At 42.3% G+C, this 15,183-nt stretch overlaps 1 protein-coding gene and 1 long non-coding RNA gene across 4 annotated transcripts in view; one reads left to right on the top strand and one right to left on the bottom strand.

The window, feature by feature from the left end:
- YWHAE (tyrosine 3-monooxygenase/tryptophan 5-monooxygenase activation protein epsilon) overlaps window positions 1-14,221 on the bottom strand; it is a 55,457-nt gene extending 41,236 nt beyond the window's left edge. Inside the window, exon 1 of one of the 3 annotated variants that reach the window (XM_077851806.1) lies at window positions 14,039-14,221. In XM_077851806.1, the coding sequence (XP_077707932.1) occupies window positions 14,039-14,102 (64 nt within the window). In that variant the 5' untranslated portion in view covers window positions 14,103-14,221. The remainder of the gene's footprint in view (window positions 1-14,038) is intronic. The other 2 variants (XM_077851808.1, XM_077851810.1) reach the window with 2 other exon arrangements.
- Window positions 13,396-14,972, top strand: LOC144285955 (uncharacterized). Its single transcript, XR_013354086.1, has 2 exons — window positions 13,396-14,458; window positions 14,791-14,972. It is a non-coding gene; the product is annotated as an uncharacterized LOC144285955 (long non-coding RNA).
- Window positions 14,973-15,183: the final 211 nt, after the last annotated feature.

Below are 15,183 nucleotides of genomic sequence, written 5' to 3'. Positions count from 1 at the left end.
TTTCAGCTTTTAGAAGTGCAGGAAAGAGAACTGGGGAAACAATATTAATGCAGTCTGACAGAGTAAAAGATAAAGACAATTGGTAAACTCCAGTTTTAAGAAAATGGATTTGTTAGATTATGCAGTAGTAACATGCTTACTTAACTACAACCAGTAGAATCCCATTTACAAATGTGGAAATTTTCTTACTTTTTTTTAAAAGATATCTTTCCTCTTCCCCTCTCCCATTGTGAGATTCTTTCTAGCTTTGAAATCTAACAAATCCTTATTTCTCAACCTTCTAGTCTTTATTTTTTAAAGATTGTATTTATTTGACAGAAAGAAAGAGAGCACAAGCAGGGGGAGCAGCATGCAGAGGGAGAAGGAGAGGCAGATTCCCTGCTGAGCAGGGAGCCCAATGCCAGGCTCGATCCCAGGACCCCAGGATCATGACCTGAGCCATGATGCTTAATGGTCAACCTGGGTGGCTCAGTCGGCGGCATCCAACTTTTTTTTAAAAAAGATTTTATTTATTTATTCATGAGAGACACAGAGAGAGGCAGAGGGAGAAGCAGGTTCCACGCAGCGATCCCGATGCGGGACTTAATCCCAGAACCCGGGATCACACCCTGAGCCAAAGGTAGACACACTCGGGTGGCCTGGGTGGCTCAGTGGTTTAGCACGGCCTTTGGCCCAGGACCTGATCCTGGAGACATGGGATCGAGTCCCACGTCAGGCTCCCTGCATGGAGCGTGCTTCTCCCTCTACCTGTGTCTCTACCTCTCTCTCTCCCCCTTTGTGTCTCTCATGAATGAATAAATAAATAAATAAAATCTTAAAAAAAAAAAAAAAGGGTAGACACTCAACCACTGAGCCACCCAGCCGTCCCAGCATCCAACTCTTGACCTCAACTCAGGTCATGATCTCAGGGTTGAGAGATGGGAGCCCTGTGTCAGGCTCCCTGCTTAGAGTGGAGTCTGCTTCTCTCCCTCAGTTTCTCCCTCTACCACTCCCCGCCACTCATGCACTCACCATCTCTCTCAAATAAATCTAAAAATAACAAATAAAAATCTTTAAGGGTAAATTCCATTCATTATGAGGGGAATGTGCCTGCCACCTTTTCTCCAATATTTTCAAAATATATCTGCAGTACCTATGCTACACTGTTCTAGAAGTTGTACTACATTATGACCCTAAACGTGCTGCATTAAAAGAACTACAAACTCAGCAGTTGAGCGTCTGTCTTTGGCTCACCTTTGATCCTGCGGTCTGGGGATGCAGTCCCATATGGGGCTCCCTGCAAGGACCCTGCTTCTCCCTCTCTCCCTTTGTCTCTCATGAATAAATAATAATCTTTATAAAAATAAATAAGTGCAAATTTAGAGAATGGAAATTTTGTGTTCAATGAACCAGTAGCTAAGTTGGCTGGAGTAGAAATTACAGTTCAATTTTTTTAAAGATTTTATTTATTTATTCATGGGGGGGGGGGGGGCGGAGACACAGGCAGAGGGAGAAAAAAGGCTCCATCCAGGGAGCCTAACGTGGGACTTGATCCTCGGTCTCCAGGATCACACCCTGGGCGGAAGGCGGCGCTAAACCACTGAGCCACCCAGGGATCCCGAAATTAAAGTTTTAGGTGTAATAAATAGCTGAATTTAGATTTCACAGCTTTCCATCCACTGGTCACAAAACAAATTATTAAAAAAAGAAAAATCAGCCTGTAATTCATAAAATAACTTTCAGCAATCTGTCCTTATAAAGATGAGAAAAATAGGCTCTAAAAGCAACAGGTCTAAAAGAGAGAGTAACTGAGATAAAATCTGGACATGACAGACTTCCCCCTAAATTTAATGACTTCTGGTCCAGTGTTTATTCTACCATCTCTTGTTGCCTCTCCACTGGAAAATATACTCAAACTACATACCCTTCTGTCTCCTTCATATGAAAGAAAATGCTAAACAGAAATCAAAAAGCTGTTCAAAGCAACTTTTAAGTTATAAAATTAAAATCTAAGGAACAGAAATAGAGCTTCAAGCAGTTTAGACTAATGTTTACATACAAGTATGGAAGTCTTACCAGCCGGGAATGAGAGATCTCAATGAGGTTACCGATTACCCAAACCTCTCCTGAAGTTCTTAAACCTTACCTGTAAAATGGGTGGTATATCTACTTTGCAGGGTGTTTCTTTGTTTTGTTTTGAGGATGAGAGGAATGGTAAGTTTCTGGCATAATTGTTAATAGTAAATGGTATTATTATAGAGTTTTATAATTACAGAGTCAATGAAAAATTTGTAAAGCTTTTCGATTTGTTAGCACCACTTGACAATTAGTAGTCAATACAGCAAGCACATATAAAGGACACCTGGGTAGCTTAGTCAGTTAAGCATCTGACTCTTAATCTCAGCTCAGGTCTTGATCTCAGGATTGTGAGTTCAAGCCCCATGTTGGACTCCATGCTGGGCGTGGAGCCTACATAAGGAAAGAAAAAAAAAAAAAGAGGGGAAGCCCAGGTGGCTCAGCGGTTTAGCCCCGGGGCCCAGTAGTAGAGCCTGCTTCTCCGCCTCTCTCTCTCATGATTAAATAAATAAAATCTTTAAAAAAAAAAAAAAAAAACACTTGTAGTTTTCTACAGTCTTTGATTCAGGGCAAGGATCAGCATCAAGTAGGGTGCCTTAATTTTTTTTTTTTTTAAAGATCTTATTTATTTGTTCATGAGAGACAGAGAGAGAGAGGCAGAGGGAGAAGCAGGCTCCATGCAGGGAGCCCGACATGGGACTCGATCCCAGGTCTCCAGGATCAGGACCTGGGCTGAAGGGGGCGCTAAACCGCAAAGCCACCCTGGCTGCCCAAGTTTAGTGCCTTATGTGCAACACCACTGTTGTTACTAATCCAAGTTAACAATTACATATACTAACAGAAGAATAATTCTAAAAGTATTTATACATTTACCACAATATAAGCTCCTTAAAGGGACTCTCCCAAATGTCTTGGTAGTGCCTGGTACATAGTTAGATCTCAATTTGCATTCGTCAAATGCCTTTGGAATTTGGAACTTATTTTTTTAATATACCGATTTGTCAAATTTCCTTTCTTTTAAAGACTTTTATTTATTCATGGTTGACACAGAGAGAGGCAGAGACATAGAGGAAGGAAAAGCAAACTCCATGCAAGGAACCCAAAGTGGGACTCGATCCCGGTACTTCAGGATCACAGCCCTGAGGAAAAGGCAGACACTCAACCACTGAGCCACCCAGGCATCCCTAGGACTTACTTTTAATGCTCTGAATACTGAGGCTTTTCAAAACAATCTTTGACATTCAAGCAAATACAATTTTTCTTTCTGGTAAACAGAAGTACTTCTCACTGTAAATTAACTATCTTGCCTAGAAACGAAAAAAAGTTCAAGCATTCTTCTAAAGAATTAAAACCTTACCAATTAAGCTGTTAGGTAGAAAACAAGACAACCTTCTACCTAGAGTCTACCATTTTGACTACAATAAAGTACCTCTCAGACACCTAACTCTGGGAAACGAACAAGGGGTTAAGTGGAAAGGGAGGTGGGCGGGGGGTTGGGGTGACTGGGTGATGGGCACTGAGGGGGGCAATGGCGGGAGCACTGGGTGTTATGCTAAATGTTGGCAAATTGAACTCCAATAAAAAGTTTTTAAAAAAAAAAAATAAAGTGCCTCTCCCATCAGTCTCAAAATTGGAGGAGGTGGGGAATTCCCTCTTACTCTATCAAAACAGAAGATTTTTCCTTAGAATTTAAGAGGATATTCCCTCAAGAAGCCAAATATGTTTAGCTATGGTAGAATAAAAAAGAGTATACAAAAAAAAAAAAAAAAAAGAGTACAAAGAGGGACACCTGCGTGCTAGGTGGTTGAGCATCTGCCTTTGGCTCAGGATGAGATCCCAGTCCTGCATCAGGCTCCCTGGCAGGCTCCCTGAATTAAGAAGTAATCCTTATACTGATACAGTTTAAGAGAAAAGTTGTACTACTTATTCAGATTTATTAATTTGACTTTTCTTAAGTCTGAAGAGACTAGAAATCATCAAAATTTAAGCAGTTTTAAAGTTGTGAGAAAGAAGTCTATACTGCACAGAAAAGACTTCATTAATGAATTCCTTTTGGAAAATCTATAAACAGGATTTTAACCATCAAGTGATATTTTCTAGTAGAGTGCACAATGAAAAAAAGAGTCCACAATGTTTTGAAATTTTCATGGTAATACTTTTATAAAAGTTTTATTACTCAATTTACAATCCAACCTATTACGATAAAAAAAAATCAACTAAGGGGCCCCTGGGTGGCTCAGTCAGTTGAGTGTCTGACTTCAGTTTAGGTCATCTCTGGGTCCTGGGATCAAGCCCTTCATTGGACTCCTTGCCTAAGGGGTGGGGGATCTGCTTGTCCCTCTGGCCCTTCTCCTGCTCATTCTAGTTAATAAAATCTTTTAAAAAATCAATCACACACACACACAAAAATCAATCACACAAATTCTTAAGTAGCACATTTCTACCACAAAAAGGTGTTCACAATAATCATTCCAAGGTCCTACAAGAACCTCAAATGACTAACCACTAAGGATTGTCATACTAATTGGTAGCTTTCTATTAATCAGAATCCATTCACTGCTCAAGGCTAACTTACACTAAGCTTTTAAAATCACATTTCACAAAATTTGTTATATGTAGTATCATTATGTTCCTAGTCAGTAATCTGAGACTACTTTAACAAAAATATTTTAACTCTAAATTACTTTATTTTTTATTATTCTATGGAACCTTTCATTCCAAATGCATATACAAGTTGTATTTGCCAGGGAGACAGGAATATTCTCCTGATATTAACCTGAAATTACTATCAAAAGAACTACACACAAACAAAAGAACTACACACCAGCTCAACATGGCCAAATTATAGATTATACTGCTTTGGAATTATTTAGCCACCTTCACTTTCAGGATATGCAAATTTTCAGATTTAAGTTACAATTAAGGATTTTGAAAATTAATTTTTTAAAAATATTTTACTTATTGGGATCCCTGGGTGGCGCAGCGGTTTGGCGCCTGCCTTTGGCCCAGGGCACGATCCTGGAGACTCAAGATCGAATCCCACGTCGGGCTCCTGGTGCATGGAGCCTGCTTCTCCCTCTGCCTGTGTCTCTGCCTCTCTCTCTCTGTGTGTGACTATCATAAATAAATAAAAATTAAAAAAAAAAAATTTTACTTATTTATTCATGAGAGACACACAGAGAGAGGCAGAGACATAGGCAGAAGGAGAAGCAGGCTCCATGCAGGGAGCCTGACGTGGGACTGGACCCCAGGACTCTAGGATCATGCCCTGGGCTGAAGGCAGATCTCGACCACTGAGCCACTCAGGGGCCCCTTAGTTGATTTTTTTTTATCGTAATAGGTTGGTCCCAAAGGTAGGTCATATTTAGTATGACATAGTATATCAGTGGCAAAAACATTTACTTCATCTTTCACACTGGAAAACAGGAATTTTTCACAATAAATAATACTACCTGACAAATATTATACTCTGCCGTTTACTATAGCCTGTAATTTCATAACCCTGTAAATAAGCAGACAAGATAGGTATCTTTATTTTTTTTAAGATAGGTATCTTTAAATGCCATTCTATAAAAAAAAATATTAAAAAAATTAAAAAATTAAAAATAATAATAAATAAATAAATAATAAATAAATGCCATTCTATTAGACAAGGAATCCAGATGATTCCGAAGCCTTTGCACTATACTGCATCTGTCAAAGTATGAAATAGTCATAACCCTTAGTACAAAGTGTCTCCTTCAAATTTTATATACAAAGAAAAAAGTTAAATATATTTCATACTGCTTTAGCTGGATAAAATCTTGACCTGATCACAAATCAAGCCTACCTATGACTGCCAGGCCATCGTGCTAGATCACTGGAAAAATGGCAATAAATTCAAGATTAAATTTCAAACAAGATAAACCAGGATCATAGCCATGTTTTCTAAATCAAACAAAATTCAGTGTTCTAAACAAATAGTCATGTATGGATGGACTATAAAAATGTATTTGGGAGAAAAGTTCTGAGCTTAAGGATAGACACTGCCACTAATACCTAAGTATTTTTAAACACTGATCTAGCTCAAGGTAGACATACATAAAACCAACATACTTGGCTCTGACACCATACTATCAGTCAGGTTGACTAGTTGGTATGCCAGCATGCTCTATTTTCAGCAACTACTCATATCCTTGACTTTTCCAGTTCCCAACTGGGGGAGAGGGGAGAAGGAAATCTTCCACTTTGCTTTTGATTTCTCTTATATTCTGTCAAATGTTAACTTCATTTCAGAAAGAAGGGGACTTAAATCTAAGATACCTCTGTGGTAGAGAGGATGGACAAAGCTTAGGAACTTTTGGGATGCCTGGATGGCTCAGCAGTTGAGCACCTGCCTTCGGCTCAGAGCATGATCCTAAGGTCCCAGGATCCAGTTCCACAAGGGCTCCCTGTGAGGAGCCTCCTTCTCCTTCTGCCTAGGTCTCTGCCTCTCTCTCTTTTTCTCATGAATGAGTAAAATCTAAAAAATAACAAAAATGAAAACCATAGAAACTTTTATATGAATCTAAAGGAGTAGAACAAATGGTCTAAGTATGATAACCATAAGGCAAGTTGGCAGCTCAGAACAATCCTAGTTTATGTTTACTGTCCCAGCACTATGAATTGGTACCCCTTTGTTTCAAGGCATCCTGATTTGAATGATAAATTATGATGACCCTTTAATTATCATGAGTTATTATGACCCAGTTATTATCATGTAGCCTAACAAGAATATTTAGTTAATGAGCTCAAACCACAGAATTACATTGACAAACCAATTTGCCATCTAAGGTACATCAGTATTTAACTGTTACCAAAGTGTTAACTGATCATTTCAGAAACAGTAGACATAATTCTTTGTTACTGTCCCTCATTACCTCTTAATGGATTGTTTGACAGCTATCTAAGCTGGTATTTGAAACATTTGCAAATTTATTGCCAACCTTTCTCCCTCCTAAGAGTGTTATACTACATCATTAACTAAAAGGCTACATCCATCAAGACAAAAGTGGGGGTGAAGGAAGGATGTGTTATAACCAATTTACAGAAATGCAGGCCATTAGCCATAGCTCAGACATCATGACAAGCCAAGGAAACCATATGCAAGCAAACACACATTTTGCGACTACCTAAAATCCCTCATTCTAATTTCATTCACTGTGTCTTCAGATGGGATTTTTTGTTTGTAGTAATCTCTACACCCAATGTGGGGTTCAAACTCATGATCCCAAGATCAAGAGTCACATGCTCTTCTCACTGAGCTAGCCAGGTGCCTCAAGATGGGATTTTTTTTTTTTGAAACCACAATGTTTCTTCATAAAAACATGACGATATTCTAATGTTTATGATGGATACAGGTCATAAGCACAGACATATTATTTGAAGTAACTGCTAAAGAAATAAGCGCACACACTCCCCCCAAGGTACCACCTTACTTAGTTACACATAGGATTTTTGTCAGTGGCTTAGGAGAAATAAGAGTACTGGTCTAAAGGTCAGCAGACAAGTTCTGGCTTTGCCATTTACTAGCCAACCAGTCATATGACAGAGGGAAAAAAAAACAGTAAATCTCAAATTCACTTTCCTGAACCCTAAAAAAGAAATAACATCATCTAGTTCACTGATGCATGAAGTAAAAAAAAAAAAAGCTTGTGAAACGTCAAGTTCTATATAAGTGTGGGATTAAACAGTTTAAAAATTTAACCATTACGCTGCTCCTGTCATTACTTTAAGATACATATGCTTAAATATAAAATTAAAAAAAAAAAGCAAACTCACCCTTACAGACTTCTTCTTTTAAAATTATGCTTTCAGGGATCCCTGGGTGGCGCAGCGGTTTGGCGCCTGCCTTTGGCCCAGGGCGCGATCCTGGAGACCCGGGATCGAATCCCACATCGGGCCCCGGGTGCATGGAGCCTGCTTCTCCCTCTGCCTGTGTCTCTGCCTCTTTCTCTCTCTCTCTGTGACTATCATGAATAAATAAATAAAAAAATCTTTAAAAAAAAAAAAATTATGCTTTCAAAAAAATAATAAATAAATAAATAAATAAATAAATAAAATTATGCTTTCAGGGCAGCCCAGATGGCTCAGTGGTTTAGCGCCACCTTCAGCCCGGGATATGATCCTGGAGACCCCGGATCGAGTCCCACGTCAAGCTCCCTGCATGGAGCCTGCTTCTCCCTCTGCCTGTGTCTCTGCCTCTCTCTGTGTGTCTCTCTCATGAATAAATAAATAAAATCTTTAAAAAAAAATAAAATAAAATTATGCTTTCAGATCAACTTCTTAAAAGTATTGCCAACTCATCTGTAAAATTAGGTACATTAAGTTACTAGACTGAAAATTCACTTAGTGTAACAGATAAAAGTCAAGAAATATTTTTAAATATTTCATATTCCCTTGACTAAGCTATTAGCTAATTATCAAAAGCCTGCTTGTTTGTATAAACTTTCAATGTGTTTTCTTGTATTTAGTCCAAATTTTGCTCAGATTATGTGTTCTACCTCAAAGTAGAATTCAAATTGAGACCTTTTCATATGAAACTGAAAAGGGGGTGCCTGGGTGCTCAGTCTGTTAAGCATCGTCTGACTTCCACTGGGGGGTCATGACTGCGGGGTCTTAAGATGGAGCCTGACATCAGGGAGTAGGGAGTCCGCTTCCCCTCCCCCACCTATGTGTATGAGCACTCCCTCTCTCTCAAATAAATAAAATCTTTAATAAAAAAAGGTACAAAGAATGCCTAGGAATGTCCACAGTAATAAGAATGTACTCCCATCATCTCAAATTACAATGATTTCATTATATTCCATAGTTTGGAAAACCAACAAAATAACGTGAAAGTTTGCCCACTATGCACAATACTGGATAAAAGTATGAAGTAGAGGTGCCTGGCTGGCTCAGTTGGTGGAGCATGTGACTCCTCATCTTGGAATCGGTGGTGAGTTCAAGCCTCATGTGTAGTATAATTTACTTAACAAAAAAAAAAAAAACTTTCTTTTTGAAGCACTAAAAAGACCTCTACACACAACAGCATCTGCTTTAAATATGAAGACTAAAAGTGACCTATTGCATTATCTGATACAGAAAAAAATATATCCGATAAAGTTAACTCCATTAACTGAAGTAGCAATAATAAAAATTATTACTGGCCTACAGTCAAAGGATAGCAACCTGTTTTAAACTCATTACTGGGATCCCTGGGTGGCGCAGCGGTTTGGCGCCTGCCTTTGGCCCAGGGCGCGATCCTGGAGACCCGGGATCGAATCCCACATCAGGCTCCCGGTGCATGGAGCCTGCTTCTCCCTCTGCCTATGTCTCTGCCTCTCTCTCTTTCTCTCTCTGTGACTATCATAAATAAATAAAAATTAAAAAAAAAAAAAAAAAAAAAACTCATTACTTAGAGGGATGCCTGGGTGGCTCAGTGGTTGAGCATCTGCCTTTGGCTCAGGGTATGATCCCGAGTCTGGGGATCCGGATCGAGTCCCACATCAGGCTTCCTGCATGAAGCCTGCTCCTCCTTCTGCCTATGTCTCTGCCTTTCTCTCCCGCTCGCTGTCTCTCTCTCTCTCTGTGTTTGTGTGTGTCTCTCATGAATAAATAAATAAAATTAAAAAAAAACAAAAAAAAAACACCTCATTACTTAGAGACGCCTGGGTGGCTCAGTGGTTGAGCATCTGCCTTTGGCTCAGGTCATGATCCAGTATCGAGTCCTGCATCCTGCATCAAGCTCCCCACAAGGAGCCTGCTTCTCCCTATGCCTATGTCTCTGTGTGTCTCCCATGAATAAATAAAATCTTTAAAAAATTAAAAAAATAGGGATCCCTGGGTGTCACAGCTGTTTGGCGCCTGCCTTTGGCCCAGGGCGCGATCCTGGAGACCCGGGATCGAATCCCACGTCGGGCTCCCGGTGCATGGAGCCTGCTTCTCCCTCTGCAGGTGCATGGAGCCTGCTTCTCCCTCTGCCTATGTCTCTGCCTCTCTCTCTCTATCATAAATTAAAAAATAAAAATAAAAAAATACATTAAAAAAATAAATTAAAAAAATAAAGTCACTACTTAAAATTAATTTGCGGGGATGGCTCAGCTGTTTAGTGCCTGCCTTCAGCCCAGGGCGTGATCCTGGAGTCCCAGGATCGAGTCCCACATGGGGCTCCCTGCATGGGGCCTGCTTCTCCCTCTGCTTGTGTCTCTGCCTCTCTGTGCATCTGTCATGAATGAATGAATGAATGAATGAATGAATAAATAAATAAATAAATAAATAAATGAAATAAAGTTGATTTGTTGGGGTGCCTGGGTGGCTCACTTGGTTAAACAGGACTCTTGGGTTCAGCTCAGGTTATGATCTCAGGGTCCTGAAATCAAGCCCTACTCCAGGCTCCCCGGGCTCCGAAATGGGCAAGGAGTCTGCTTAGGATTCTCTCTCCTGCCTCTACCACACCCTCTTTTTTTTTTTTTTTTTAATATTTTATTCACTTATTTGAGACAGAGAGCATGAGAGAGCGAGCAGAGGGAGAAACAGGTTCCCCTCTGAGCAGGAAGCCTAACATGGGGCTCGATCCCAGAACCCCAGGATCATGACCCTAACTAACCAAAGGCAGACAATTGACTAAGCCACAAGGGCACCCCCTCCTCTTCCCCACTCTCTAAAACAAATACATCTTTAAAAAAAATTACTATTGGGATGCCTGAGTGGCTCAGCAGTTGAGCATCTGCCTTTGGCTCAGGGCGTGATCCTGGAGTCCTGGGATCGAGTCCCACATCGGGCTCCCTGCGTGGAGCCTGCTTCTCCCTCTGCCTATGTCTCTGCCTCTCTCTCCGTGTCTCTCATGAATAAATAAAACCTTTAAAAAAAATTACTATTTACCCATTTTTTCCTAACGTGTATTAAAGAGTTATTTCAAAATATGTCCCCACCCTTCACCGACTACCAAAATAAGCTAGAGATGAGACTCTGGTGTTTTAAAAGGACAGCTCTCAAGTAAGTGACTCAGAATAGATGCATTTCTAATATTGAGGCACTCACATACAGAATGAAGCAAAAGTGACCATCAAAACTTTACCCTTACCCCCAGAGTCAATCATCACAGGGAAAAGGTAAGGAAAGGACAAAACCAGCAACTACCCCACAAACCCAAATGTACTTTATGCTGCCCCCTCTACACTGAAAAATGTGACTACTTCTCTTTATGGGAACGTAAATTTGGTTCAGGAATACTAAAAGGTGATAGATTTGCTTCATATGGCTACGAATGTTATAAAAACTACTTCTTAGACTACAGACTTCATAAGTGATGAGAGGCTACATTTAATCTTCAAAGGATGTTCAATGTGAAGAGTCATAGCTCCAAACTTCCTATTTCCTATCTGCAACCCACAAGTGTCTTTTTCCTGAACACAACTTAGCTCTTCCTCTAGTACGATTAAGTAATCCATATAAATTGATTCCAATTCCCCAAAATATAATTAAATAATGCTACACAGAAGTATTAGGTTCAACAGAGTATGCAAAATAAAAGATACTGCAGGAACAAGAAAAGCCAGTCCTTACATCAAAGCATCCAAACCCAAATCATTCAGACTCACTTTTCCTTTCTTCCACTCCCCAACCACATACTGTTCGGTGACTAAAACTATGGGGAATTTTTGTCACCACAAACAAAAGTTAATTATTGCACCCAATAAGGGAATGGACACAGGTAGAGGCTGATTCCTGATGACTGCCTTCCTTTTCTTCCTTTCCAATAAGTCCCTCCTACCTGGTAGATCCTATATTCTTCCCCCTTTATATCCTGAAGGAGACACAACATTTAAATAACTTAATGATGTGGCTCTCTCTATACAGTGCTATGCTGAATAACCAAAAAAGGACTTTCATTAAAATTCCGCAGCACCCAACTACAAAATATAATCACTAAACTGGCACTTATTTGAAAGCTACAACCAGGGGCTTCTAAATTAAGTTTTTAAAACAAATTTTAAGAAAGACACAAAAAACCTTCCTGCACGTCCTTTTTGTTATCCCAGAAAGTTTAGCCAAAGCCTAAATCCTTACAGACCAAAAAGCACTCAAATATAATTTCAAGTTTTCTCCCAAGGACACCAATGCATTACCAGAGGAACCCATTTGGTGCACAAGGGGGAAGAAGAAAAAAAACTTCCACTACCAGCACACCTACACTGTTTCACTTTTAAACATTGAATTAAGGACAAATCTGACCTTGAGCTGTACTTCCTCATCTTTTTTCCCTCCCCCTCCCAACAAGAATCTCCTTCAATACTGCAGACATTTAAGGATTTACAAAACGAAATTTAGTGCACTACGCTTTTCCTCATTTTGAGTTCTTGGGCTTTTTTCCTGATTTTCAAATTCCTGAATCCTAAGGTATGAGGATGTACTGGGACTACCCCTGAGGCTATTCACATGACCAATCTGGCATTCAAGGAAAGCAAGGGCCCTACATAATGTTTTGAAAAAGTGGCTTCACAGTAATTACGAAAAAAATCTGAAGATCAATGGCACTTGATTCCAACCTTGTCTCACCCCAGACAGCATTAAAACCACAGAAGCCACATATAAGAATTTGTGTCTTTATAATACTACAATCTAACGGATATGGGGGTAATTCAAGTACCTAGACCCAAAATGGAGGGAGTGGGGGGCAATTTTAAAAAGCAGCAGCCTGAGACTGACTAAACGGACACAATGGACATTTCGATCAAGTTCTGAAAAAAAGGACTAAAGAACCTTTAGGGGCAAAGAACCAATGAACAAAGAACTGTTCAAATCTGTACACAAAGCCATTTATTTAAAATAGAAAAAATAAAATAGGATCTGCTGGGAAGCCTTATGTTCAAAATCCAAAAACCCAAGCCTCGGGCGATTGCTTGGGATAGGTTAAGATTCCCAATGAAGTATAAACACCCATTCCAAGCCCGGGGAGTCAACCAAAACACAGTTACTAAACGTTATTTGAAATAACTTTATTTTCCAACAGGTCTTTCCATTTGTCACAGCGGCGCGTCTAGTGTAAACACGAAAGTCATCATTTTTAAAGACTGGTAAACTGAGGCCTGGGCAATTGAGGGACTAAGCCATGGTCTCCTTGTTTCCTGTACAAAGCTGTATCCACCAGAACCCGTAACTAACGGTGCAAGAAAATGCTTACAGGAACTTTGAGCTCTCCAGGGTAAGTCTGAGGAAAGGGATCGTGAGATTTTTCTAGACCTCCCCAGAAGGCGAGGTTGAACATAAAGCCTGGAATACCCTCAACACGAGATGTGCCGGCCTACAGAAAGGAAATCCGATCGCAGCATCTCAGTTGGCCTCTGCTCAAAGATGAACTGCAGTGATTCTCACGGTCCTTCCTCAGCCCTCATCCAAGACTGCCCTCCACCACGCACCCAAAGCTGCCCTCCGCTCGCAAGGATTCTCCTTTGTGAGCCTCCACAGCCGCCGCCCCACACTGGGCCTCCGGGGAAAAGCCACCGCCCCCACCCGCCATATTTCCCTGATAGGCGTCCGCGTTGCAGCTCCTGGTGCTACTCTCCCCCATGTGGCGAGTGTTTCTTTCCCCCATCACCCCACCCAATTGTTCTCCACATCCCAAGATGACCCAGAAGCTCCCCTGGGGACTGCTCGCCGGGAGATAACACCCGCCATCTCCTCCCCCTCCCCCGCCCCGGGACTCGCCCTCCCCCCAGCCGCCATTTTACAACCAACTCCTCCACCCTTTCGCCTCGGCCTCCTGGCCCGCCAGTGTCTGCAGCGGAGGAGACCAAAGGGATCAAATTCCTGGGCCTGGGGCCTGCCACCGCTCCGGGAGCCCACAGGCCATCTCCTACTTCTCGAATCCACATCCCCGGCCAGGCTCGGAGGCGATGCCGCCATTTTGTCTCCTGTTCCCGGCCTCTGTGGGCGGCGGCAGAGGGTCCGACAATTCCAGCCCCCTGTTGCCCCCCCAACTTACCGTCGTATCGCTCAGCCTGCTCGGCCAGCTTCGCCTGGTACACCAGATCCTCCCGATCATCCATAGCGGCAGCGGCTCCGGCAGGGTCTGCGCGACGGATGGAAGCGGATAGCGTCTCCGACTCTCTCAGCCTCTCGCTCCGTGTCCGGGCAGCAAAAATGGCGGCGCCTCAATCCGGGACTTCCGCCTGCGCACGCGGACAACTGCTCAGCTCTATGGCAACCGCTCCCTGGCAACTGGCGCGGGGGGCGGGTCCGGGAGCTCTGAGCCCGAAGACGCTGGAACCAGCTAGACGTCCCTCCTCCACGGGCTCCGCGGGTGTTGGAGAGCTGAGGCGGGAACTGCGACGCCTGGGAGGAGAGCAGCCCCGAGAGAGGGCGGGGTGGGGGGCCCCGCCTGGACCGCTCCTGAAGCGAGCGAGTGAGTGAGGGATCCAGGTCCGTGAACCGAGGGCCGACCCCTGCACCAGGGGGCGGAGAAACCTGTAGTGGTCTTTGTAATGGCAGGCCTTCCTCAGGAAACCCAACTTCTCTCCTACCTGGCCCCTGTTTTCTCAGCCAAGCCCAGTGCTGGGCCTTTTTCACATCCTTTCCACTCGGGGTAAAGAGTGAGGGTCTGCTATAAATAGTAGGGGAGAGGGGCCTCCCGGTTTTCACACCTCAACTCGCCTTCCCATTTTGCCATCTTTTTCTTCTTTTTAGCGCGGGTTTTTGTGTGTTTTTTTTTTTTTTTTTTTTTTTTTTGGCCTTAAGCCCATCATGGATAGGAACAAGGAAGTTGTTAGAGAAGTCTCCTGTCCAGTGCAGGGTGTGGAAGAGTGGGACCGAGATTAAATCGAGCTTGAGGAGGCAGGACCGGGAAAGAACTGGCCTTTTTTGCTTCCTAGTGGATTCCCAGCACCTCGTACTCAATAAGTATTGGTTGCAAAACTGAAGCTCAGATTCGAATATAAACTATGTGGTAGGGTGTGCAATAGATGTGGAATTAAAAGGAGATTGGGGGATCCCTGGGTGGCGCAGCGGTTTGGCGCCTGCCTTTGGCCCAGGGCGCCATTCTGGAGACCCGGGATCGAATCCCACGTCGGGCTCCCGGTGCATGGAGCCTGCTTCTCCCTCTGCCTGTGTCTCTGCCTCTCTCTCTCTCTC

Source organism: Canis aureus, chromosome 16, assembly GCF_053574225.1.
Source record: "Canis aureus isolate CA01 chromosome 16, VMU_Caureus_v.1.0, whole genome shotgun sequence".
NCBI lineage: Eukaryota > Metazoa > Chordata > Mammalia > Carnivora > Canidae > Canis > Canis aureus.
The sequence above is the reverse complement of the archived record's forward strand: the minus strand, read 5'-3'. Positions and strand labels throughout refer to the sequence as shown.